The 24,411-nt window shown below is 54.8% G+C and overlaps 1 protein-coding gene across 4 annotated transcripts; it reads right to left on the bottom strand.

Annotated features, from left to right (window-relative positions):
- Positions 1 to 1,836: 1,836 nt before the first annotated feature.
- On the bottom strand, positions 1,837 to 24,126 carry chmp7 (charged multivesicular body protein 7). Of its 4 annotated transcripts, none has more exons than XM_060856392.1 (11): positions 23,826 to 24,126; positions 22,487 to 22,658; positions 18,438 to 18,623; positions 14,261 to 14,394; positions 13,029 to 13,077; positions 12,626 to 12,745; positions 12,089 to 12,187; positions 11,549 to 11,609; positions 7,204 to 7,395; positions 6,430 to 6,509; positions 1,837 to 2,402 (listed from the first exon to the last, which is right to left on the bottom strand). In XM_060856392.1, exons 1-10 carry the CDS (start codon positions 24,098 to 24,100, stop codon positions 6,451 to 6,453), a joined length of 1,347 nt encoding a protein of 448 aa, XP_060712375.1. In that variant the 5' UTR covers positions 24,101 to 24,126; the 3' UTR covers positions 1,837 to 2,402; positions 6,430 to 6,450. The 4 variants fall into 4 exon arrangements, with proteins under 4 accessions (XP_060712375.1, XP_060712376.1, XP_060712378.1 ...); XM_060856393.1 differs by having other exon boundaries at positions 1,837 to 2,397; XM_060856395.1 differs by having other exon boundaries at positions 7,228 to 7,395.
- Between the last annotated feature and the right edge of the window lie 285 nt (positions 24,127 to 24,411).

Genomic DNA, 24,411 nt, shown 5'->3' with positions numbered 1-24,411 from the left:
CTTCTTCCTGACCTCTCCGCTCCCCACCCCCACTCCAGCCTATCATGTTAACCTCCTGAGACCTGTTGCCTTTCCCCCAAGTCCCTCCTCCCTTTTATCTTCGCCCGCTTGGCACACTCTCCTCATTCCTGAAGAAGGGCTCTTGCCCGAAACGTCGATTCCCTCGCTCCTTGGATGCTGCCTGACCTGCTGCGCTTTTCCAGCAGCGCATTCCCTGCCCAGGAGGTGGACAAAGCAAGACCGACATCATTCGAAGTTACAAAAAGGTCCATTCATTGGTCTGATAACTGTACTTGGCGAAGCCATTTACCTGTGTGTTCAAGCCTCTGTATCTCCTGCCTCGACAGAAGAGGTTGGAAGAAATGATAACTGGGGTGGGAGGGGTCGTGGACGAAGTTGGCTGCCTTCACGTGACAACGAGAAGGGTAGATGGGAAGGTGGCTGCCATGATGGTCTGGGCTGTGGACACAACTCCCTGTCGTTCCTACTGGGCCTGGGCCTAACAGTCGGCGTACCAGGCTGTGCTGCATTGGAGAGAAATCTCTCTCTGGTGCATCTATAAACGTTGGAGAGGGTCCTTATCAACATGGCGAATGTCTGAAAGGTCCTGAAGCAACAGGCGATGTCCTTCTGCCTTCTTGATCGTTGCAGTTACTCGCCAAGTCCAAGGACAGCACGTTGGGTAACCATGGTTGCCATCAAACAAAATCTTCCAACCAGCTTAAACAGCTGAATTGACATTACGACTTAGCTTGAGGTGGGGAGGTTAGATTGTTTGTCAGCAGGACGTTGGCTTTTTTTTTTGGGGGGAGGGGGAGGAGTGGTGTTAGACTCTGGAAGTGACATGACCAGCCTTGTGAACTTCCTCCTTGATAGAACTCCAACCAGTACGTTCTGAAGCAAGTTGCCCCCCAACAAAGTGCTCGAATCACCACACACACAAGCCAGGAACAGCACAAAACAGACCCAACTTCATTCGTAACCAAGTGACAACGATCTTTAATGCACTCTCTGATCCTATTTACCCCCGAAATCTCTGCATATTTATCAGTCACTTTCTCTCTCTCCGCTGGTCTCGGCCTTTTGTCAGGCTTGACTCCTTGGAACACCTCCAGAAGATTCTAAGAGAGGGATCTGCTGGCGAACCCTGATTCAGATGGTTTTCTGGAACTTTCTGCTCAATCAGGGAGACATGTTTAATTGTTAGAAACTTGGCCAATCATTTCCATGGCTTGCTAGTGTTAGTTTCTTTGAGGGCCTTTCAATCTTGGCCCTCCTTTCTTTAGTTGTTTGGGGGTGGAAAGGGGAGGGGGGTATGTCTAACTGTTGCCTTTTACATGACCTTTAGCAGCTCGCTGTTGTGTTAGCGCTGTGTCTGTCTGGTGTGTGGGTTTTGTGAAGTCAAGAGTTTTCGTTGGCCAGTCTACCCAGCATCCCTTGCTGTCTGGCCAAGTTGGCACACCGTGTTTTCACAGCTGCATCACTATCCCTCCCTAAAACAGCCGAGGGGAGATCAACCAGCCCCCTTCCCTGGGGTGCTGATCAAACCCAAGATCCTGAGCCGTGCGGTCATCAACCTCTGCTCCCCAACCCAGCTCCATCCAGTGTCCCCCAGAGATCAGGAGGCTGGGGCCAAAGTGCATGCTGAGGAACAGCAGCAGGTTGTATTTGAAATAACTAAGCAGGGAGCTTTGAACCGACAAACCTCTGCCTCAAGTAGGGGGAGAATAAAGGCCCGGTGCTTCCCAGATCATGTTACCGATCACTCACCTCCCCCACTGACTGGACGTGTCACAAACTCGTGACAAGCATGGGTTCAGGAGAGAGCAGACGGAGTTTTACATATCCAAAAAAGTTTTATTTCTGATTCGAGAAAACCGAAAGGCTTGTGAATACTTTACGACACAGAGTTCTTCGACAAAACGCATTCGACAGAAACAGACCACCACACGTGTCACGGAGAAGGGAGTCTAGCAGCAACAGAAGAACAAATGGGGTGCAGCGGGAAGTGGTACTTGCTGGCTGGTCTCCGTGGAGTTCAGACAAAATAAACAACACCAAGACCACACAGGGTACAGAGGACAGAACCGACGACTCGATCGATGCACGGTTCTGTCCTGATAATGCTCTCGAAAGGCTCAGAGCGGACAGACTCTCAGTCTTCCAATCACCACTGGCTCTTGGCAGGGTCACTGTCCACACAGGTCGCTGACCAGGTATCGACAAGGGGACACCACGTCCCTGGTCATCATGATCTGAAGCTTCCTGGGTCAGTTCAGAGCTGCCACCTCCTGGTCACACCCGGCACCTCCCTGATGGCCAACATCAAAGTCCCACCAGCGCCGGGCGAATGTTTGTCCTCAGAGAGCCAGGACTGAATAAAAACACGACTTGGTACTGTCCTTCCCAAAGGAGAGAAAAAAAATGCAGAATCCTCTCAGACCACCCATTTCCCAAACGTATTCAGAGAGCAGTGTGTTCGCCATGATGGTCTCCCTTCGGCTTGCCCCCCATGAGGTGAAAGCGAGAGCGAGCGCGAGAGCGAGCGCGAGCGCGGGAGAGCGAGCGAGAGAGCGAGAGAGTGCGAGTGAGAGAGCGCGAGCGAGAGAGCGAGAGAGCGCGAGTGCGAGAGAGCGAGAGCGAGAGAGCGAGCGCGAGAGAGCGAGCGCGAGAGAGCGAAAGAGAGAGCAAGTGCGAGAGAGCGAGAGTGCGAGAGAGCGAGTGCGAGAGAGCGGGAGTGCGAGAGAGCGGGAGAGCGAGCGCGAGAGAGCGAAAGAGAGAGCAAGTGCGAGAGAGCGGGAGTGCGAGAGAGCGAGAGAGCGCGAGAGCGAGTGCGAGAGAGCGAAAGAGAGAGCGAGCGAGAGAGCGAGTGCGAGAGAGCGGGAGTGCGAGAGAGCGGGAGTGCGAGAGAGCGGGAGAGCGAGCGCGGGAGAGCGAGCGCGGGAGAGCGAGCGCGGGAGAGGGAGCGCGGGAGAGCGAGCGCGGGAGAGCGAGCGCGGGAGAGCGAGCGCGGGAGAGCGAGCGCGGGAGAGAGCGCGGGAGCGAGAGAGCGAGAGCGAGAGAGCGAGAGAGCGAGTGAGCGAGTGAGCGAGAGAGCGGGAGAGCGGGAGAGCGAGAGAGCGGGAGAGCGAGAGAGCGAGAGAGCGAGAGAGCGGGAGAGCGAGAGAGCGAGAGAGCGGGAGAGCGAGAGAGCGGGAGAGCGAGAGAGCGGGAGAGCGAGAGAGCGGGAGAGCGAGAGCGGGAGAGCGAGAGAGCGGGAGAGCGAGAGAGCGGGAGAGCGAGCGCGGGAGAGAGCGAGCGCGAGAGCGAGCGCGAGAGAGCGAGAGAGCGGGAGAGCGAGCGCGGGAGAGAGCGAGCGCGAGAGAGCGAGCGCGAGAGAGCGAGCGCGAGAGAGCGAGCGCGAGAGAGCGAGCGCGAGAGAGCGAGCGCGAGAGAGCGAGCGCGAGAGCGCGAGAGCGCGAGAGCGAGAGAGCGAGAGAGCGAGCGAGCGAGAGAGCGAGAGAGCGAGAGCGAGCGAGAGAGAGCGAGAGAGCGAGAGAGCGAGAGAGAGCGAGAGAGAGCGAGAGAGAGCGAGAGAGAGCGAGAGAGAGCGAGAGAGAGCGAGAGAGAGCGAGAGAGAGCGAGAGAGAGCGAGAGCGAGAGCGAGAGAGCGAGAGCGAGAGCGAGAGCGAGAGAGCGAGAGAGCGAGAGAGCGAGAGAGCGAGAGCGAGAGCGAGAGCGAGAGAGCGAGAGAGCGAGTGCGAGAAAGCGAGAGCGAGAAAGCGAGAGCGAGAGAGCGAGAGCGAGAAAGCGAGAGCGAGAGAGCGAGTGCGAGAAAGCGAGAGCGAGAGAGCGAGCGCGAGAGAGAGCGAGCGCGAGAGAGAGCGAGCGCGAGAGAGAGCGAGCGCGAGAGAGAGCGAGCGCGAGAGAGAGCGAGCGCGAGAGAGAGCGAGCGCGAGAGAGAGCGAGCGAGCGAGAGAGCGAGCGAGAGAGAGAGCGAGAGCGAGAGAGCGAGAGAGCGAGAGAGAGCGAGAGAGAGCGAGAGAGAGCGAGAGAGAGCGAGAGAGAGCGAGAGAGAGCGAGAGAGAGCGAGAGAGAGCGAGAGAGAGCGAGAGAGAGCGAGAGAGCGCGAGAGAGAGCGCGAGAGAGAGTGCGAGAGAGAGAGCGCGAGAGCGAGCGCGAGAGCGAGCGCGAGAGAGAGAGCGAGCGCGAGAGAGAGAGCGAGCGCGAGAAAGAGAGCGAGAGCGAGCGCGAGAAAGAGAGCGAGAGCGAGCGCGAGAAAGAGAGCGAGCGCGAGAAAGAGAGCGAGCGCGAGAAAGAGAGCGAGCGCGAGAAAGAGAGCGAGCGCGAGAAAGAGAGCGAGCGCGAGAAAGAGAGCGAGCGCGAGAGAGAGAGCGAGCGCGAGAGAGAGCGAGAGAGCGAGCGAGAGAGCGAGCGCGAGAGAGAGCGAGAGAGAGAGCGAGAGAGAGAGAGCGAGAGAGCGAGCGAGAGCGAGAGAGAGCGAGAGAGAGCGAGAGAGAGCGAGAGAGAGCGAGAGAGAGAGCGAGAGAGAGCGAGAGAGAGCGAGAGAGAGCGAGAGAGAGCGAGAGAGAGAGAGCGCGAGAGCGAGCGCGAGAGCGAGCGAGAGAGCGAGCGAGAGAGCGAGCGAGAGAGCGAGCGAGAGAGCGAGCGCGAGAGAGAGAGCGAGCGCGAGAGAGAGAGCGAGCGCGAGAGAGAGAGCGAGCGCGAGAGAGAGAGCGAGCGCGAGAGAGAGAGCGAGCGCGAGAGAGAGAGCGAGCGCGAGAGAGAGAGCGAGCGCGAGAGAGAGAGCGAGCGCGAGAGAGAGAGCGAGCGCGAGAGAGAGAGCGAGCGCGAGAGAGAGCGAGCGCGAGAAAGAGAGCGAGCGCGAGAGAGAGAGCGAGCGCGAGAGAGAGAGCGAGCGCGAGAGAGAGAGCGAGCGCGAGAGAGAGAGCGAGAGAGCGAGCGAGCGAGCGAGAGAGCGAGAGCGCGAGAGAGCGAGAGAGCGAGTGAGAGCGAGAGCGCGAGAGAGCGAGAGAGCGAGAGCGCGAGAGCGCGAGAGAGCGAGAGAGCGAGAGAGCGAGAGAGCGAGAGAGCGCGAGAGCGCGAGAGCGAGTGCGAGAGAGCAAGTGCGAGCGAGTGAGAGTGCGAGCGAGCGAGCGCGAGAGAGCGAGAGCGAGAGTGCGAGAGAGCGAGTGCGAGAGAGCGAGTGCGAGAGAGCGAGTGCGAGAGAGCGAGTGCGAGAGAGCGAGTGCGAGAGAGCGAGTGCGAGAGAGCGAGTGCGAGAGAGCGAGTGCGAGAGAGCGAGAGCGCAAGCGAGAGCGAGAGAGCGAGTGCGAGAGAGCGAGAGCGAGAGAGCGAGAGAGCGAGAGCGAGAGCGAGTGCGAGAGCGAGTGCGAGAGCGAGTGAGAGAGCGAGTGAGAGAGCGAGTGAGAGAGCAAGCGAGTGCAAGCGAGAACGCGAGAGAGCGAGTGCGAGAGAGCGCCAGAGCGAGTGCGAGAGAGCGAGTGCGAGAGAGCGAGTGAGTGCACGCGAGAGCACGAGAGAGTGCGAGAGAGCGAGGGCGAGAGAGCGAGTGCGAGAGAGCGCGAGAGTGCACGTGAGAGAGAGCGCGAGAGAGCGAGAGCGCGCGAGAGCGAGAGAGCGAGTGCGAGAGAGCGAGTGCGAGAGAGCGAGTGCGAGAGAGCGAGTGCGAGAGAGCGAGTGCGAGAGAGCGAGCGAGTGCAAGCGTGAGAGCGAGCGAGTGCAAGCGAGAGAGCGCAAGCGAGAGAGCGAGAGCACGAGAGAGCGAGAGAGAGAGCGAGCGAGAGCAAGAGAGCGTGCGAGAGAGCGAGCGCGAGAGAGCGAGAGAGCGAGAGCGCGAGAGAGCGAGAGCGCGAGAGAGCGAGAGCGCGAGATAGAGAGAATGCGAGGCAGAGCGCGAGGGAGCGAGAGAGCGAAGGAGAGAGCGCGCGAGAAAGCGCCAGAGAGAGAGCAAGCGCGCCAGAGAGAGAGCAAGCGCGCCAGAGAGACAGCAAGCGCGCCAGAGAGACAGCAAGCGCGCCAGAGAGACAGCAAGCGCGCCAGAGAGACAGCAAGCGCGCCAGAGAGACAGCAAGCGCGCCAGAGAGACAGCAAGCGCGCCAGAGAGACAGCAAGCGCGCCAGAGAGACAGCAAGCGCGCCAGAGAGACAGCAAGCGCGCCAGAGAGACAGCAAGCGCGCCAGAGAGACAGCAAGCGCGCCAGAGAGACAGCAAGCGCGCCAGAGAGACAGCAAGCGCGCCAGAGAGACAGCAAGCGCGCCAGAGAGAGAGCAAGCGCGCCAGAGAGAGAGCAAGCGCGCCAGAGAGAGAGCAAGCGCGCCAGAGAGAGAGCAAGCGCGCCAGAGAGAGAGCAAGCGCGCCAGAGAGAGAGCAAGCGCGCCAGAGAGAGAGCAAGCGCGCCAGAGAGAGAGCGAATTCGATGATCCTCACCATTCGTCTCAGTGCAGGTCCTCACTGGGCAGGCTGGAGCAAGGCTGATCCTCTCGGAGATGCAGCACCACCTCCCAGACCTGAACCAGAGAGACAGAGAGGATGTTCATCTACCTTGTAGGTGGTCAGGCGATGGGTCTTACAGTGAGTGGGGGGGGATTGGGAGACATCAGTAACCAGGCCTGCTCCCCCTCTGCTGATGTCTGTCACCAGCTCCCAATCACTGAGACCTACTGGTTTCTGTACATCTGAAAACATCAGTGAGAGGGCAAGGGGACACACAGGCAGTCAGCACAGGACAGGACTGTGTGTGTGTGTGTGTGTGTGTGTGTGTGTGTGTGTCAATTTGCTGATCTGTCCACCCATGTAGCTGTGTGTGCACCTGAGTGTGTGCAGCATGTACAGTATATGCTTATATCTGCATGTTAGCGTGTTGTGTATACTTGTGCACCTGTAAACTATATATCAATGTGCTCTGCAGGAGAGTGAGTGCGTGAGTGCGTCTGTGCAAGTGAGTGCGAGAGACAGACAGACATGGGGAGTGCATTGGGGGTGGGGCGATGTTGGGGGTTGGGGGAGCGCGCACGAGAGAGAGAGAGAGCACGCGCGCGAGACAATGCGCGCGAGAATCTGTTCACATATGATAGAGAGAGAGAACGTTTTGTCTGCAGCGCCTCAGCTTGCGGTGTGTCTGGCTTGTGCAGGCAATCTCTGCCCAGGGAGAGACGAGCCCCTCCCGGGTCCATCCACACCCTGCTGGGTCAGCTGACTTACCGGAACCAGAAAGCGAGAGCTTACTGAGTGCAGCGTCCAGTTGCCCGTCCATCACCTCGGGCTTGGCTTGTGCCAGTTTAACGGCAGGTGACATGGGCAGCTCCGGCACGTCGGGGAGCAGAATCGTCTCATCAGCCACCCCCTCCAGAAGGGCATTCAACTCAGCTTCCAGTTCATCAGGATCCACAGCTACTGGGCACAAGAGACAAAAGCAGCGGTGACACACTGAGCAGGCACAGGGAGCCATTCAGCCCTTCCAGTCTAGACTCAATCTCGACAAGCTCATGCTGTTTCCGGTCTCGTCCCTTGTACCCTCCCTATTCAAATGAAACATCTTACTCCGTCTGGGATAAAGACGAAGAACCCAGCCGCCATTGCCTGGAGGAGAGAATTTCATCGCAGCAAGTCCACAACCCACTGCACCCCACCTCATCCATCCAAGGCCCCAAGGGATCCTTCCACATCCGTCAGAAATTTACCTCTCCCTCGACCGATGTCACCAGCTGCACCCGGTGTGGTCTCCTCTACAGTGGGGAGAGGGGGCGCCTCCTTGCGGATCGTTTCAGAGAACACCTCTGGGACACCCGCAGCCACCAATCCCACCGCCCCGTGGCTGAACACTTCAACTCCCCCCATCCCACTCCGTCAAGGACATGCAGGTCCTGGGCCTCCTCCATCGCCAGACCCTAACCACCCGACACCTGGAGGAAGAGCGCCTCATATTCCGCCTTGGGACGCTGCAACCACATGGGAAAAACGTGGATTTCAACAGCTTCCTCATTTCCCCTCCCCCCACACAATGTCCTCGTCCCAAGCCTCCAACTCAGCACCGCCCTCCAGACCTGTCCAGCCCTCCCCCTCTCCGACCTATCACCTTCTCCCTCACCTTCATCCACCCTCTCGCTTTCTCGGCTCTGCCCCATTTATCGCTCAGCAGCCCCGGCCCAGATTCCTGATGGAGGGCTTCTGCCCGACACGTCGATTCCCCCTGCTCCTCAGCTGCTGCCCGACCTGCTGCGCTTTTCCAGCACCACACTCGCCACTCCGATCTCCAGCATCTGCCGTCCTCCCTTTCTCCCGGAGGGAATTTCACCAACAATTTATGATAACGATCCCCTCTCACGTCAGTTTGTAAAGGAAACCTCTTCTTCTTAGTACGTGTCCCCTGTTAAACATGGCACCCCACCGCCCCATCACACAGGATATGTTATAGTATAATCAAACTCAACTGAATGTAGACACACTGTCCAACTTTCAGTTCATTCTCAGAACGACTCAAGTTAACGTTTTCTCATCCAATTCATACCACACCCAGTCCTGCAGATGTTGAGGTTGGACAGGACATTGGTCAGGCTAGGAAGGATGTTACTAAACTTGAGGGGGTTCAGAAGAGATTTACCCAGGATGTTGCTGGGAACGGAGGGTTTGGGTCCTGAGGTGGTACAGGGCCTTTCTTCACTCGAGTGGAGGCGGCTGAGGGGTGACCCTATCGAAGTTTACGACGATGAGGGGTCGAGATGAAATGAAGGGCAGGTGTCTTTTCCAGAGGGTGGGAGATTTTAAGACGAGGGGACATAGTTTTAAGGTGAGAGGAGAGTTTTAAAAAAGATTATGGGGCTTTTTTTTAAAAAAAAAACAGTGATTCATGCGTGGAATGAACTTCCTGAGGAAGTGGTGGCTGTGGGTGCAGTGTTATGAAGTTGAAGGCATGTACTGCACCTTGAACAGAGAGTGAATACTGTTTTGGACTGAGACCTGACAAGCCCCTGTGTGATATGACTAATGGCAGCCCCAGAGAATACTGGAAAATTGAAAGTATGTGACATTTGGCTGTGAAATGGACACCCGAGTTGGTTGCTGTTTTGATGACAATTCAAATTTAACCAGTTTAAATTATGCCCCAGCATACTAAAACCCAGTCGAGTTTGAACTTATTGTTTTGCGAACATCAAACTAACGAAATGATGCGATTTGGGAATATATAAATGCAGGCATTTTGAGAATCAGGCAGAGCAATTGCCATCAACACAGAACCAAGAAATTAGGTCGCACTCTCTATCAAAAGTTACTTTTTCATTTGAAACATATCCACAGTAAAACGAAAGATGACGACCGAAGAAGATCTTCAGCTGAAAGAAGACAGACACCAAAGACGACAGTGGCCATGTGGTTTTGAAATGAAGTTGAGATAATTTTAATAAGTGTTTTACTGAGACAGCACATTGTTCGAGAGTTGGAGGCAGATAGTGAGCAGTTAAGAGAAAGGGGATGCTTAGAGTTGTGAGTAGTTGTTGTTTAATGTTCACTTTTAGAGTTAGAGTTAAAGAATAAATAAGTATTATTTTCTTGAAATAGTGGCATTTGGGAGTTCTCGGGCACTCATTTCAACAGATTACGAGGCCAGGTGAAGTTTACTGAGTGTTTGGTTAAATTCAGAACGGTTCACCACTATGTCGTGACAATAGTTACAACATATAAAAGACATTTGGATCAGTCTATGAACGTGTGGGGGGGGATATGGGCCAGGAGCAAAAAGGTGGGATTAGTTTAGTTGGGGATTCTGGTTTGGTTGGGCTGAAGGGTCTGTTTCCATGCTCGATAACTCTGATCTGACAATGTCCCATCCAGCTGCAGTAAAACCTTGTGAATCTGTGCTCCTTTCCCGTTTCTCTCCGCAGTCACTTGCTGCAGCTGCAGACAAACGTGCATTTCCTGGAGCAGGGCATCTGTGTCCCTCTGTCCTGCACTGTTGTGCAGCCTCTCACCATTCAATACCAAACATCGCTTTTCAATTCCTCCACAGGAATTGCCAAGCAACCCTTCCTCACATTATCCGGCCATCACTTGGACAAACCCTCTGCCTCCTCTCCACAGCTCATTTTCCTGTGTGCGCGCTTTGGGAGTCGTCGGTAACTCTCACTCCTGCCCGTCTTCATCCAAGGCAGTGAGACAGCTTGTAAATACAGGGAGGGTCTCAGCACAGAACCTTCTGACAGTCGTCCCATGCCAAACTGTGCAGTTATCCCTGTCCAAGGATTCCTTTTTGCTTGTATTTATATCCTCACCCACGACACACTGTATGCCCAGTGGCCTTAACCACATTATTCCAAACTGAGTGTGTCGTGCTGGAGAGTGAAGATTGACAGTTCACTGCTCTTTCTGCCTCTCTGTTCCCAAGATGGGCTCAAGTCCCACCCTCTGGAGTTAATACTTAGTCTCCTGCGCTCCGAACCCTGGACGGTTCAAGACCAAAGCCCCTCACAATTTGTCTGACTGCACGACCAAGGAACACATGAAACATGAGCCCACTCCCCCTTTCACACCAACTCTGCCTGATCCCACTATGATTTTGCGCACACCGTTCCGTTAGCGATGGGGTCTTGCCTCTGCTATGGAGGAGACCACAATGGTGGACCTATTGAACTCAGACAGCCAATGGCTTCTGTTGTCAGACATCTTTGGTGGAACGTGTTAGAAAAAAAACTCAAACCAACAAAGCAGCAACATTCCCAATCCTAAGGTGGGAATGTGTCCTCAACGTCGGATGAACGTGGGATAAAACGACCAGCTACCCAAATGCCAACTCCCCCTGGGACAAGGCAAACTAGGGTGCTCAGTAACATCCTGGCACTGGAGCGTGTCCAGCGGAGATTCACACGGATGATCCCTGGAATGGTTGGTCTTACCTATGAGGAACGGCTGAGGATCCTGGGATTGTATTCATTGGAGTTTAGAAGATTAAGGGGAGACTTAATAGTGACGTACAAGATAATACATGGCTTGGAAAGGGTGGACGCTAGGAAATTGTTTCCGTTAGGCGAGGAGACTAGGACCCGTGGACACAGCCTTAGAATTAGAGGGGGTCAATTCAGAACAGAAATGCGGAGACATTTCTTCAGCCAGAGTGTGGTGGGCCTGTGGAATTCATTGCCGCAGAGTGCAGTGGAGGCCGGGACGCTAAATGTCTTCAAGGCAGAGATTGATAGATTCTTGATGTCCCAAGGAATTAAGGGCTACGGAGAGAACGCGGGTAAGTGGAGTTGAAATGCCCATCAGCCATGATTGAATGGCGGAGTGGACTCGATGGGCCGAATGGCCTTTCTTCCACTCCTATGTCTTATGGCCTTATCAGGGTGTGGGGAGTTACAGTCTCCTGTTCAGGACAGATGGGGAGAACGCCGTATCAGAGACATCACGATCTAACACAATCGGTGTGTACTCTTGTCCGAGTCGCTCAATTCCCAAAGGATGAGGTGGAAAGGCGCGCAGGAGTGACCAAAAAAATCAGTCGACAAGACAGACACATTTCTTCCATAATAACATGGCAGACAGCCCCACAACTCACCTGCAACATCCAGGTTTTCACCAGCGAGGGTCTGGTTGATGTCATCCTGCATATCGCAGAACTGAGGAAGAGGGAGGGAGGGAGGGAGAGATAGAGCGAGAGAGAGAGCAAGAGAGAGAGAGAAGGTTAAATGCCATCAACTCAGATGACTACAAGATCCAGTCAGATCCCTCGCGGCCCGACCAATGACACAAGGCGGGACTCTGCGTGGCCGACCAATCAGACAATGGGCCCCGTTGCGTCCCCCCTCTCAGTACACTCAGGGCTGAGCCTGGTTTCCCAGCCTTTGAGGACTCAGTGGCTGAGACACTGACAGCACCCTGGGATCTCCACCTCCCAGCTACTGAGCCGCTCTGAGCTCCTCTGGGCGTCCCTTCCCCAACGTTGTCCAACCGTGAATCTGCCTTTCTCCAGCGAATGAGTTCACCGTGAGCAGCACTGGGACTGCGGCCTTCCTTCGCCATCGTTGTCCCATTTTGTGACGCCTTCCTGCACACCCCCCCGCCAACCCTTCCAACCCCTGGGGTCTGGGGGCCTTACCTGTTCAATCTGATCCATCAGCTTGTCCACCTTCATCACACTCACATCCCTCATGGACTCTCTCAAAGCTCCAAGCCCAGCTTGATAGGCCTCCACAACCTGCCAGCAAAAAGACGGAGCTACGTAAATGCAATTTGGCTGGGGGGGGGGGGGGGGGGGGGGAGGATGCAGAGCCCCAGCCTGACTGACTGAGGCACGGACAGCAGATCGGACAGCACGCCGAGGAGCAGGAGAATCGACGGTTCGGGCCAGTCGTCATTCCCGAAACGTCGATTTCCCTGCTCCTCGGATGCTGCCCGACCTGCCGTGCTTTTTCCCAGCTCTCGGACTCCGATCTCCAGTCCTCGCAGTGTCCTGAACTGACGGACAGGCAGCACGACGCAATTGCCTCTCCACAGAGGCGAGGGCGATTGACGTCGCGCTGTCCATCACCAGCAAGCTCAAACCCGGGGAGGGAAGGGGAGAGAGCAGGAGAGAGACTGAGAGACAACAAGAGATGGATGCCCAGCGTTAAAGGAGGACAGAAGCTCTCCGTACCGTCTTGTCTGTCTGGGAGGAGTAAATCCGATCAAGGATGACCTGAATGGTATTGAGTTTGGCTTCGATATTCTCCAGCCGTTTCTCTGTTCGCCTTTTCACTCGAAGAGACGCGAGTGCCTGCATCACAAACAGAGGGGAAACAGTTATCTCTGTACCTTCCTGCAGGGACCAGCTCCCCTCAACGCGGTGACTGGAAGGACCCAGCCTGAGGTGCATCCACGCACAGCAATATCCCAGGCAGGCACACAGCTACAACGCTCTCTGCAATGGGCGACTGGTGGACCCGTCCTTTCCAGGGGACCCTGGGATGCCAACAGCACAGCGACAAGGGCAGCAGCTTCAGTCCACGGGAGAGAGAGAGAGACAGAGCGAAACCCAAACGGGAACATGCGGCACTCACCAAGTGCTTTTTGCCGGCTTTGAGGTGGGTTCTGGCGTCCTCGTTGGATCTAGGGAAAGGAAAGAGTTGTTTGAGTGAACGTCCCTTCCCCGCCCCTCACTCTCCTCCCTCCCCCACCTCCTCCAGAGATTCTCCATCCCCGAACCCACCGAATGGGGAGGATCGTCCATGTATTGGGTTCCCCAACTCCAGTCGCCAAGGCTGGAGACTCCATCCCCACACCCTCCCAGTCACCAAGGCTGGAGACACACTCAGTCCCACTCCCACCCCATTCAACCACAGTACCAATGGAACCAAAGACAGCTCAGCAGACCCCCAAACCTGCCCCGAACTGGTTTCATTTCTTCCAAACTCCCTTTGCTCACACCCCCATCCCTCTCACTACACACCCCCCCACACCCCCCATCATTCCCCATATCCCACCATTCTCTTCACATCCAGAAATCCACCAATCCCAGCATCAAACGACTATCCCCAGCTCTTCCAGGATGATGGAATTCCACATGTTCTCAGTCAAAAGGAATCCCACCTCAGGCTCTGAAACTGCTCGTGTTGTCTGTGACTGTGGTCCCAATTCCAAGGCTCCGATAAGTGCCAACTCAGAACCTTTTGCAACCAAGACCAACGTGGTGGCTCAGTGGTTAGCATCGCTGCCTCACAGCACCAGGGACCCGGGTTCAATTCCACCCTCAGCCAACTGTGAGGGAGTTTGCACATTCTCCCCCGTGTCTGCGCGGGTTTCCTCCGGGTGCTCCGGTTTCGTCCCAACGATGTGCAGGTTCAGTGGACTGGCCACGCTAAATTGCCCAGAGTGCAGAGAGACAGATAGGTTAGGTAGGAAATGCAGGGTCACAGGAACTGGGTGGGATGCTCTTCAGAGGGTCGCTGAGGACCCGATGGGCCGAATGGCCCGCCTCCATGCTGCGGGGGTTCGACATAAAGACAAACCTGACTCCCTTCAGTCTCCAACTCAGTCTGGCATTTGGTTGGATCTAGGTTTAACACATCCACCAGCTCCCCCTCATCTACCCTGCTCGATGCAAACACCAAGCGTGAACATCCACTTCAGTGCACCGTGAGAAACAGCTCCCCCAGAGCTCCAAGCGAGACAGCAAACGGACGCGGGTGGGTTAAACACGGACTGAGCCATGCAAATTCCGCTTTTGTGTCATGTCAGAGGTTCAGGGTGGATAAAGTACCATTTCCGGCGGCTCCAGTGAGCTCTCACTGACCTTTCGACCTCCTGCGAGAGGGTGTCCACTTTCTGGGACAACATTTTCTCACACTTGACCAGCTGGTAGACGCCGACATCGATCTCCGTCACTGCTGCGGCACTGTTTGTCGGAGAGGGGCTGAACTTGACGACCTGGAAGGACAGGGTCAGAGCGAGCAGTCAGTCTGCACCTCAGTCCCGCAGCTTCACATGGACAAGGCAGCTGTGTTCACCAGTCACTCGGGTGGGCTGGGGAAGGTGGGGAAGACACTGGGAACACGTTAAATATCACAGGAAGACTGACAGCAATTACTGGGACAGTATGAAGGGAGCTTCACTCTGTATCTAACCCTGCGCTGTCCCTGTCTTGGGAGTGTTTGATGGGGGACAGTGTAGAGAGAGCTTTACTCTGTATCTAACCCTGCGCTGTCCGTGTCCTGGGAGTGTTTGATGGGGACAGTGTAGAGAGAGCTTTACTCTGTATCTAACCCTGCGCTGACCCTGTCCTGGGAGTGTTTGATGGGGGAACAGTGTAGAGAGAGCTTTACTCTGTATCTAACCCTGTGCTGTTTCTGTCCTGGGAATATATTCACGAACACTGCTCTCCCAGTGACGATACAAGTATTTGTAGTGTCGTATTTTTTCCTGGTATTTTTTTAAATGAAGAGAGAGATTCAGCCAGAGGAGACAAGCAGTTTGCCCCGAGCTAATTACCTAAACAGCTTGGGAACTCGTAGAACATTTAAAAAAAAAATAAACCTAACAATAGAAGCAGCCTGGATGGGTGGGGTCAACCTCCCACAGATCCAGGATTCCAGTTTAACTTTCGGTTATTGTCGGGGTTTGGAAGCTGCTATCCATCTGTCCCTATTACAGGAAGTTTGAGTTCTCTCTCCGAGTTTTTTTTTCACATTCCTTCCTCCTGGACAGGAGAACCGCACGCCAGACAATCCATGTTACTGAATTTGCTTTTGCCAACGGTGTGTTTCTGGGATGCTACTATCTTGGAACAGCTAATCAGTGGTAGTTTACATATATACTATCTTAAGTTAGCGAGTTTTGAGAAGACCTGCAGCTCAGGTTGAGGTTCTGGATGTAGATTTGCTCGCTGAACTGGAAGGTTCACTTTCAGACGTTTCGTCACCATGCTCGGTAACATCTTCAGTGAGCCTCCAGATGAAATACTGGCGGTGTAGCCCGCTTTCTATTTATGTTTGGGTTTCCTTGGGTTGGTGATGTCATTTCATGTGACGACACCATTTCCTGTTTTTTCTCAGGGGGTGGGAAATGGGATCCAAGTCACTGTTTGTTGATAGAGTTCCGGTTGGAATGCCATGCTTCTCGGAATTCTCGTGCATGTCTCAGTTTGGCTTGTCTCAGGACGGATGTCTTGTCCCAGTCGAAGTGGTGACCTTCCTCATCCGTATGTAAGGATACGAGTGAGAGGAACTAACATAACCAACCCAAGGAAACGCAAACATATAAAGAGAAAGCGGGCTACACCAGCACTACTTCATCCAGAGACTCGCTGAAGATGTTAGCTAGTATGGTGACGAAACATCTGAAAGTGAATCTTCTAGCTCAGCGAGCAAACCTAAATCCAGAACTATCTACAGCAGGAATGCAGCAAGCTGGTCCGGTTTATACTCACACATACATATCAAGTTGAAGGTGTACCTTTAACAGAGAGTGAATGCTTTTCTGAACTGAGAGCTTACAAGTACCTGTGTGATATGACTAGATGGCAGTCTCAGAGTGTACTGGAAAATTGAAAGTATGTCACATTTGGCTGTGAAATATTTACCTGAGTTTTGCTTACTGTTTTGACAATTTGAATTTAACCAACCAGTTTAAATTATGCCCCAGGATACTAAAACGCAGTAGAGTTTGAATATATTTGTTTTGCCAACATCGAACCAATGAGATGATCTGATGTTGGGAGTATAAACAAGGCAAGCATTTTGAAAATTAGAGACAGAGCAACTGCTATCAACACAGACCCAAGAAATTAGGAAACACTCTCTATCAAAGGTATCTTTTCACGCGAAACACAACCGCAGTAAAAAGAAAGATGACGACCCAGGGAGATCCTCAGCCGGAAGAGGGAAGACACAGAAGACGACAGCGAATGTGCTGTTTTGAAATTAAGTCAGATGTAATTTTAATAAGTGTTTTACCGGAACAGCATATTGTGACATAGTTGGAGGCAGGTATGAAGCAGTTAAGAGAAAGGGGGGCTTAGAATTGTGAACAGTTGTTTAGTGTTTAAGAGTTAACAAATAACTTGACATTACTTTCTTTAAACAGTGGAACTTGGGAGTTCTCGGTCACCTCATATTTTAGCAGATTAGGAGGAAAGGTGAGCTTTTCTGGGTGTTTAGTTTAATGAGCAGAGGGGATCACCGCCATGTCAGAACAGCACAGACACACACACACAGATTAAGAAGGTTCAGACAGCAACACAGAGAGCTGTAGACAAGTGTACAGTAAGAGGATGGTGGGGACAGTGTATTTGGACAGATTGAACATTGGTTAACGGATCAGGACCAAAGACCAGGAACAAACAGGTCTTTTTTCTGCACAACAGGCAGTAACAAGCGGGGTTCCCACAGCGATCAGTACTCGGAGCCCAGTTGATCACAATATAAATTAATTATTTAGACCAGGGAACAAAAGGTCAGCTCGCAAAATTGGCAGATAAAAATAGAATAGAATCCCGACAGTGTGGAAACCGGCCCTTCGGCCTAACCGACCCTTTGAAGAGGAACCCACCAAGACCCATTCCTCTACCCTACATTTAGCCCTGACTGGAGCACCTAACCCACACATCCCTCAACACTGCGGGCAATTTAGCACGGCCAATCCACCTGAACCTGCACATCTTTGGACGGTGGGAGGAAACCGGAGCACCCGGAGGAAACCCACGCAGACACGGGGGAGAATGTGCAAACTCCACACAGACAGTTGCCCGAGGCGGGAATTGAACCGGGTCTCTGGTGCTGTGAGGCAGCAGTGCTAACCACTGAGCCACCGTGCTGCGAAGCTGGTCGGGGTGGGAGGGGGGGGGGTGAACTGTGACGAGGATTCAGAAACGGCGCTGTGGGGTTCGGACAGGCTCAGTGAGTGGGCAAATGCATGGCCGATGCAGTTTAATGTGGATCAATGAGAGGTTGTCTTCTTTGGAAGCAGGAAGAAAGGCAGATGATGACCTCAATGGCGATGAAGTAGGGTAACAGGAGGTGCGGCGATGAGTCCTGGGTGGCCCTCCTCCCCTACTGGCTGAGAGTCAGCCTTGTCGGAGTAGTGGGCAGTGAGGTGGGGCCAATGGGATGTTGTGCCTTCCGTGGTCAGAGGATTGAAGTACCGGTTCAGGGATGCACAGGCCGAGACCAGACCCTGGGCTGTTGCGTGCGGCTTGGGGTCTCCTTATCTGAAAAAGGATGTCCTTGCGAACAGAGTGAGTGCAACGCAAGTTGACCAGATTGATTCCCGGCAGGGGAAAGACCAACAAGTGAGGAGAGATCGAGTGGGTTAGGATTCGGTTCGCTGGAGGTTTCGAGACTGGGGGGGGGGGGGGGGGGGGGCGAGGGAAATCTCATCGAAAACTAGAAAATCCACAAAGGAACCGCAAACGTTCCTGACGGTGGGCTGGGGGTCACAGTTTAACGATCAGGAATAAACCTTTTTCAGACAGAGGAGAAATGTCTTGACCCAGAGAGTGGGGAGTCTGTGGAATCCCCTGCCGCACAAACAGTGTGGCGGAGGCCAAAACATTGAGGAGGGAAGTCGATGTCGCTCGGAAACCACAACAAGAGGTCGCTGGGGAAACGCGGCAGGTCTGGCAGCAGCTGTGGGGGGGTCGATGGACTGGAAACGTCAACCCGGCCCTCTCCTCACAGAGGCAGGGTTTCTTCAGCAAGCATCTGCTCGGGTTTCAGAGTTACAGCATCCGCAGTTCGGTGGTTTATTGTCAATCTAGCTCAGGTGGCTGAAGGGAAACACACATGCGGTTCTGGGGTGTGGGGGGGTGAGGGGCGTCGAAGAGCGCAGGTACTGAGCTGAACGATCAGATGAAGCAGGACCTGGGGGCTGACTGGCTTGCTCCTATCTGTGACCCTGTCGCAGCAGCTGATACCAGTGTGTGCACAACACCCCGCTCCCATCCAGCCCCCCGACAGCGAGACACACACACTCACCTTATCACCGTCAATCTCGCCCACTGTGACCCTCTTCTCCCTCTGCAGCTGCAACAGACACAGGTAGAACGTCTTCTCGTCCCTGCACATGGTCTGGCACATCTCCTGTAACTGTGTGAAGGAAACCACTGGGTGCGCAGTCTGCAGGTGACTCTGACAGAGCCGATAAACCTCAGCTGCCTTCTCCTGCGGAAGTTGGGGGAGGGGGGGCCAAGTCTGACAGTCAGTGCCTGTTCACTGTGGTCGCAGAGTACAGATCAGAAACCATGCAGGCAAACAAGATAAAAATCACGCCAGATAGGGCACGTCGCTGAATTCACTGCCTCCATCTTCCCCGAGCAGCCTGCTCCCTCCTCACTGCTATTTCAGAGAGAGCGCCGAACGTGCGTGGAAACGCACCCCAAATGTCTGCACCGGGCAGTCCGGTCACAGCGTCCAGATGTGAGCGTGGTGCTGGAAAAGCACAGCCAGTCAGGCAACATCCCAGGAGCAGGCAAATCGACGTTTCCAGCACAAGATTCCCCACCAAGGGATTTCACCCGAAACGTCGATTCCCCTGCTGCTCGGATGCTGCCTGACCTGCTGGGCTTTTCCAGCACCACTCTCGCCTCGACTCTCATCTCCAGCATCTGCAGTGCCTACTTTCGCCTCGTCCCGTCACAGAGCCTTCAGTCCAACCCCAATCCCAAACTCAGCTCGTCCCACCTGCCCCACTCCTGGCCCATATCCTTCCAAACCCTTCCCTGTTCATGCATTGATCCAAATGCCTTTTAAATGTTCTAACTGTACCTACCTCGGGCAACTGACTGTGTGGAGTTTGCACATTCTCCCCAGTGTCTGCGTGGGTTTCCTCTGGGTGGTCCGGTTTCCTCCCACAGTCCAAAGATGTGCAGGTCAGGTGAATTGGCCGTGCTAAATTACCCATAGTGCTCAGGGATGTGCAGGTTAGGGTGGATTGGCCGTGCTAAATTACCCATAGTGCTCAGGGATGTGCAGGTTAGAGTGGATTGGCCGTGCTAAATTACCCATAGTGCTCAGGGATGTGCAGGTTAGGGTGGATTGGTCATGCTAAATTACCCATAGTGCTCAGGGATGTGCAGGTTAGGGTGGATTGGCCGTGCTAAATTACCCATAGTGCTCAGGGATGTGCAGGTTAGGGTGGATTGGCCGTGCTAAATTACCCATGGTGCTCAGGGATGTGCAGGTTAGGGTGGATTGGCCATGCTAAATTACCCATAGTGCTCAGGGATGTGCAGGTTAGGGTGGATTGGCCGTGCTAAATTACCCATAGTGCTCAGGGATGTGCAGGTTAGGGTGGATTGGCCGTGCTAAAATACCCATAGTGCTCAGGGATGTGCAGGTTAGGGTGGATTGGCCGTGCTAAATTACCCATAGTGCTCAGGGATGTGCAGGTTAGGGTGGATTGGCCGTGCTAAAATACCCATAGTGCTCAGGGATGTGCAGGTTAGGGTGGATTGGCCGTGCTAAATTACTCATAGTGTGAGTTACATTAGTCAGATGGAAATGGGTCTGGGTGGGTTACTCTTCGGAGGGTCGGTGTGGACTGGTCGGGCTGAAGGGCCTGTTTCCACACTGTGAGCAATCTAACCTAACCTAATCACATCCACCTCTGGAAGTTCATCCCGCACACAGTCCCACCCTCAGTGTAAAAACAAAACAAAACTGCCCCTCATATCTTGCTAAAATCTTTCTCCTCTCAGCCGAAAGAAATGCCCCTTCGTCTTGAAATCCCACACCCTCGGTCAAAAACACCTGCCATTCACCCCATCTATACCCCTCATGATTTTGTCAACCTCTATAAAGGTCACCCCTCAACCTCTAAAGGTCGAGGGAGGACACGTCCCAGCCTATCCTGCATCTCTTTTTAACTCAAACCCTCCATTTCCAGCAACATCCTGGTAAATCTCTACTGAACCCCCTCCAGTTTAATAATATCCTTCCAATAACAGGGCGACCAGAACTGGACAGAGTACTCCAGAGGAGGTCTCACCAACATGTACATTGCGTCAGAGTCAGAGAGATGGACAGCACGGAAACAGACCCTTCGGTCCATGCTGACCCAGATATCCCAACCCAATCTAGTCCCACCTGCCAGCACCCGGCCCATATCCCTCCAAACCCTTCCTATTCATGTCTCCATCCAGATGCCTTTTAAATGTTGTAATTGTACCAGCCTCCACCTCATCCTATACACGCACCACCCTCCGTGTGGAAAAGTTGCCCCTGAGGTCTCTTTTATATCTTTCCCCTCTCACCCAAAACCTATGCCCCTCTAGTTCTGGACTCCCCCATCCCAGGGAAAAGACTTTGCCTATTTATCATGTCCACGCCCCCCCCTCATAATTTTGTCAACTTTTTTAAGGTCACCCCTCAGCCTCTGACGCTCCAGGGAAAACAGCCCCAGCCTGTTCAGCCTCTCCCTGTAGCTCAGATCCTCCAACCCTGGCAGCATCCTTGTAAATCTTTTCTGAACCCTTTCAAGTTTCACAACACCTTTCCGATAGGAAGACGACCAGAATTGCACGTAATATTCCAACAGTGGCCTAACCAATGTCCTGTACAGCCGCAACATGACCTCCCAACCCCTGTACACAAAAGACTGAGCAGTGAAGGCAAGCGTATGGAATGCCTCCTTCACCTCCCTGTCCATCGGTGGAATTATGTACCTGAACCCCTAGGTCCCTCTGTTCTACAACACTACCCAAGGACGTCCTTTCAATTGTACAAGTCGTGCCTTTGTTTATCACCTTAAGTAACCTTCTTCACTGTCCAATAAACTACCAACCTTGCAAAGTGCAAACTTGATCAGCGTGCCTGCATTATTCGACTGAACGGACCTTTCAAATCTCATACTCATCTTGCTTTGTTCAAACCACCCTCTGATCTGTACGCCCTTGTGTGGTCTGATCTTCCTGTTCTGCACGCAAAACAAAACTTGTCACTGTACCTGGTTACATGTGACAACAACAAATCAAATCAAATTCCCCGTGCTCAGCTGAAACGATAAACCAAACAGGACCCAGCACGGATCCCAGTCGGCTGTTCAACTCCCCGACTCGAACTGGCAAAGATCTTTCGCTCTCTGCCCGAGTGGGCTATCACGTGCAGCTTGGCGTCCCAATGCTCCTGGGTGGTGGGGCCGGGGGACAGTTGGCCAACTTGACTCAAATCTTTAAGTTGGTCCACCGTGAGAACCGACAAAGCCCGGGACGTAACGGTGGTGGAAAATGTGGCCCACTGCAATACCCTTGCAACCTCACAGCACAGTAGAGACCCTTCTGCCCATCGATACCACACTGACAAAATCAACTCTGCTTCCCATGAATGCTCAACCAAGGACTTTTTGTTAACCTATGGTGCCAGGTTTAAGAATTGGTGCAGTTACAAGAGGTATTAATGATTAGATTAGATAACTTACAGTGTGGAAACAGGCCCTTCAGCCCAACAAGTCCACACCGACCCTTCGAAGAGCAACCCACCCAGACCCATTCCTGTACACTTAGCCCGTCACCTAACACTATGGGTAATTTAGGATGGCCAATCCACCCTAACCTGCACATCCCTGAGCACTATGGGTAATTTAGCATGGCCAATCCACCCTAACCTGCACATCCCTGAGCACTATGGGTAATTTAGCATGGCCAATCCACCCTAACCTGCACATCCCTGAGCACTATGGGTAATTTAGCACGGCCAATCCACCCTAACCTGCACGTCCCTGAGCACTATGGGTAATTTAGCATGGCCAATTCACCCTAACCTGCACATCCCTGAGCACTATGGGTAATTTAGCATGGCCAATCCACCCTAACCTGCACATCCCTGAGCACTATGGGTAATTTAGCATGGCCAATCCACCCTAACCTGCACATCTTTGGATTGTGGGAGGAAACCAGAGCAAACCCACACAGACACGGGGAGAATGTGCAAACTCCACACAGACAATCGCCCGAGGCAGGAATTGAACCTGGGTCTCTCGCGCTGTGAGGCAGGTAAAAGGGCACGTCAAATCAAGGACGGGCTCTCACCTGAACGCGTTCGACGATAACGTAGGCTTCATCGGGGGAAACGCTGCTGTTCCCCAGCAGAGAGGTCAGAGTCCACTTCAGCGGCTTAATCAGAAACAAGCCCACCCCCCAGGCCAGCCAGCCGGCATCAACACTCGCTGCAAAGCACGACTCCTTCTGGATCAGCCCTCGCCTGGCCAGGGGGTACAGAGAGAGGGGGGGCAACACAGGGTTAAACACACGCACACGCACACACACACACACACACACACACACACACACACACGCGCGCACACACGCGCGCACACACGCGCGCACACACACACCCCGCGACGGCTGAGACCGAAATCATTCCCAAACAACACAGACTGGCAAGTGCTGCTTGTTGAGTGGGGACAGAGGGGCTTGGTGAGGGGGAAGGGGTGGGCACTGAGGGTTCTCGGGGGAGGTCAGGCCAGTGGTGGAAGGGTGGGGGGGGGAAAAGGGCTGGGGGGGCGGGTGGGTGAGGGTGAGAAATGGGGATGGGGGGTGGACAGTGTCATGGTGAAGGTGGACAGGTTGGAGGGGGGGCCTCACACAGCCCAGGGGTAGGGGGCTAATGTACCACAGGGGGCCTCACACAGCCCGGGGTAGGGGGCTATTGAACCACAGGGGGCCTCACACAGCCCAGGGGTAGGGGGCTATTGTACCACAGGGGGCCTCACCCAGCCCAGGGGTAGAGGGTTATTGAACCACAGGGGGCCTCACACAGCCCGGGGTAGGGGGCTATTGAACCACAGGGGGCCTCACACAGCCCGGGGGTAGGGGGTTATTGAACCACAGGGGGCCTCACCCAGCCCAGGGGTAGGGGGCTATTGAACCACAGGGGGCCTCACGCAGCCCGGGGTAGGGGGCTATTGAACCACAGGGGGCCTCACGCAGCCCGGGGTAGGGGGCCTCACACAGCCCAGGGGTAGGGGGCTATTGAACCACAGGGGGCCTGACACAGCCCGGGGTAGGGGGCTATTGAACCACAGGGGGCCTCACCCAGCCCAGGGGTAGGGGGCTATTGAACCACAGGGGGCCTGACACAGCCCGGGGTAGGGGGCCTCACACAGCCCGGGGTAGGGGGCTATTGAACCACAGGAGGCCTCACACAGCCCGGGGTAGGGGGCCTCACACAGCCCAGGATAGGGGGCTATTGTACCACAGGAGGCCTCACACACCCCCTGGGGTAGGGGGCTATTGTACCACAGGGGGCCTCACACACCCCCTGGGGTAGGGGGCTATTGAACCACAGGGGGCCTCACGCAGCCCAGGGGTAGGGGGCCATTGAACCACACCCCACCCTCTGTGCCCCCACTCTCGCCCCCCCACTCACCGGGCCAGGTCGTGCAGCACCGTGTCCAGCCCCAGGGGGACAGCCCCCTTCCTGCGGAACCAGGAGGCCCCCTCCCGGGCGGTCAGGGTGAGCCTCTGTCGGCGGGCGGCCTCCCGCAGCAGCGCGGGGCCCCAGAACGACAGCTTGGCGTCCCAGTCCGAGCTGTTCACATCCCGGCTCCGCTTGAACGCCGAGAACAGGAAGGCCATCCGCTGGTCGTCCGCCCAATCCGGGCACGGACACAGCGGCTCCGGCTCGGCACCCGCCTCCGCCATCTCCCTGCCGCTCGGCCCGCCCCCCACCTCCTATCACTCAGGGTGACTGACACCCACCGTCCACCCAACCACCAGAACCGCCCGCCGGCCAATCAGATCTGTTGGCCCCGCCCACCACCTTGTCCGTGCCCCTCCCCCACACTGACCGAGCCCACCCCTCGTTCCCCGCCTACCGACCAATCACAACAGCGCCATCCCATGGACCTACCAATCACATCTGCTGGAGTTCCCCGCCATCGACCAGTCACAACCGTCCCGCCAATCATATCTGTCGTCCCCGCCCAACGGCCAATCAAACCCGCTGACCGATC

This window comes from Hemiscyllium ocellatum, chromosome 48 (assembly GCF_020745735.1).
Source record: "Hemiscyllium ocellatum isolate sHemOce1 chromosome 48, sHemOce1.pat.X.cur, whole genome shotgun sequence".
In the NCBI taxonomy this organism is placed as follows: domain Eukaryota; kingdom Metazoa; phylum Chordata; class Chondrichthyes; order Orectolobiformes; family Hemiscylliidae; genus Hemiscyllium; species Hemiscyllium ocellatum.
Note: the sequence above shows the minus strand (reverse complement) of the source record. Positions and strands in the feature narration are given on the sequence as shown.

Coding starts and splice junctions, on each gene's coding strand:
- chmp7 (XM_060856392.1), bottom strand. CDS start 24,100: ATGGCGGAGGCGGGTGCCGAGCCGGAGCCGCTGTGTCCGTGCCCGGAT. Junction 14,395..18,437: donor GCGAGATTGACGGTGATAAG/GTGAGTGTGTGT, acceptor CTGTCCTTCCAG/GTCGTCAAGTTCAGCCCCTC. Junction 12,746..13,028: donor AAGCCGGCAAAAAGCACTTG/GTGAGTGCCGCA, acceptor TTTGTGATGCAG/GCACTCGCGTCTCTTCGAGT.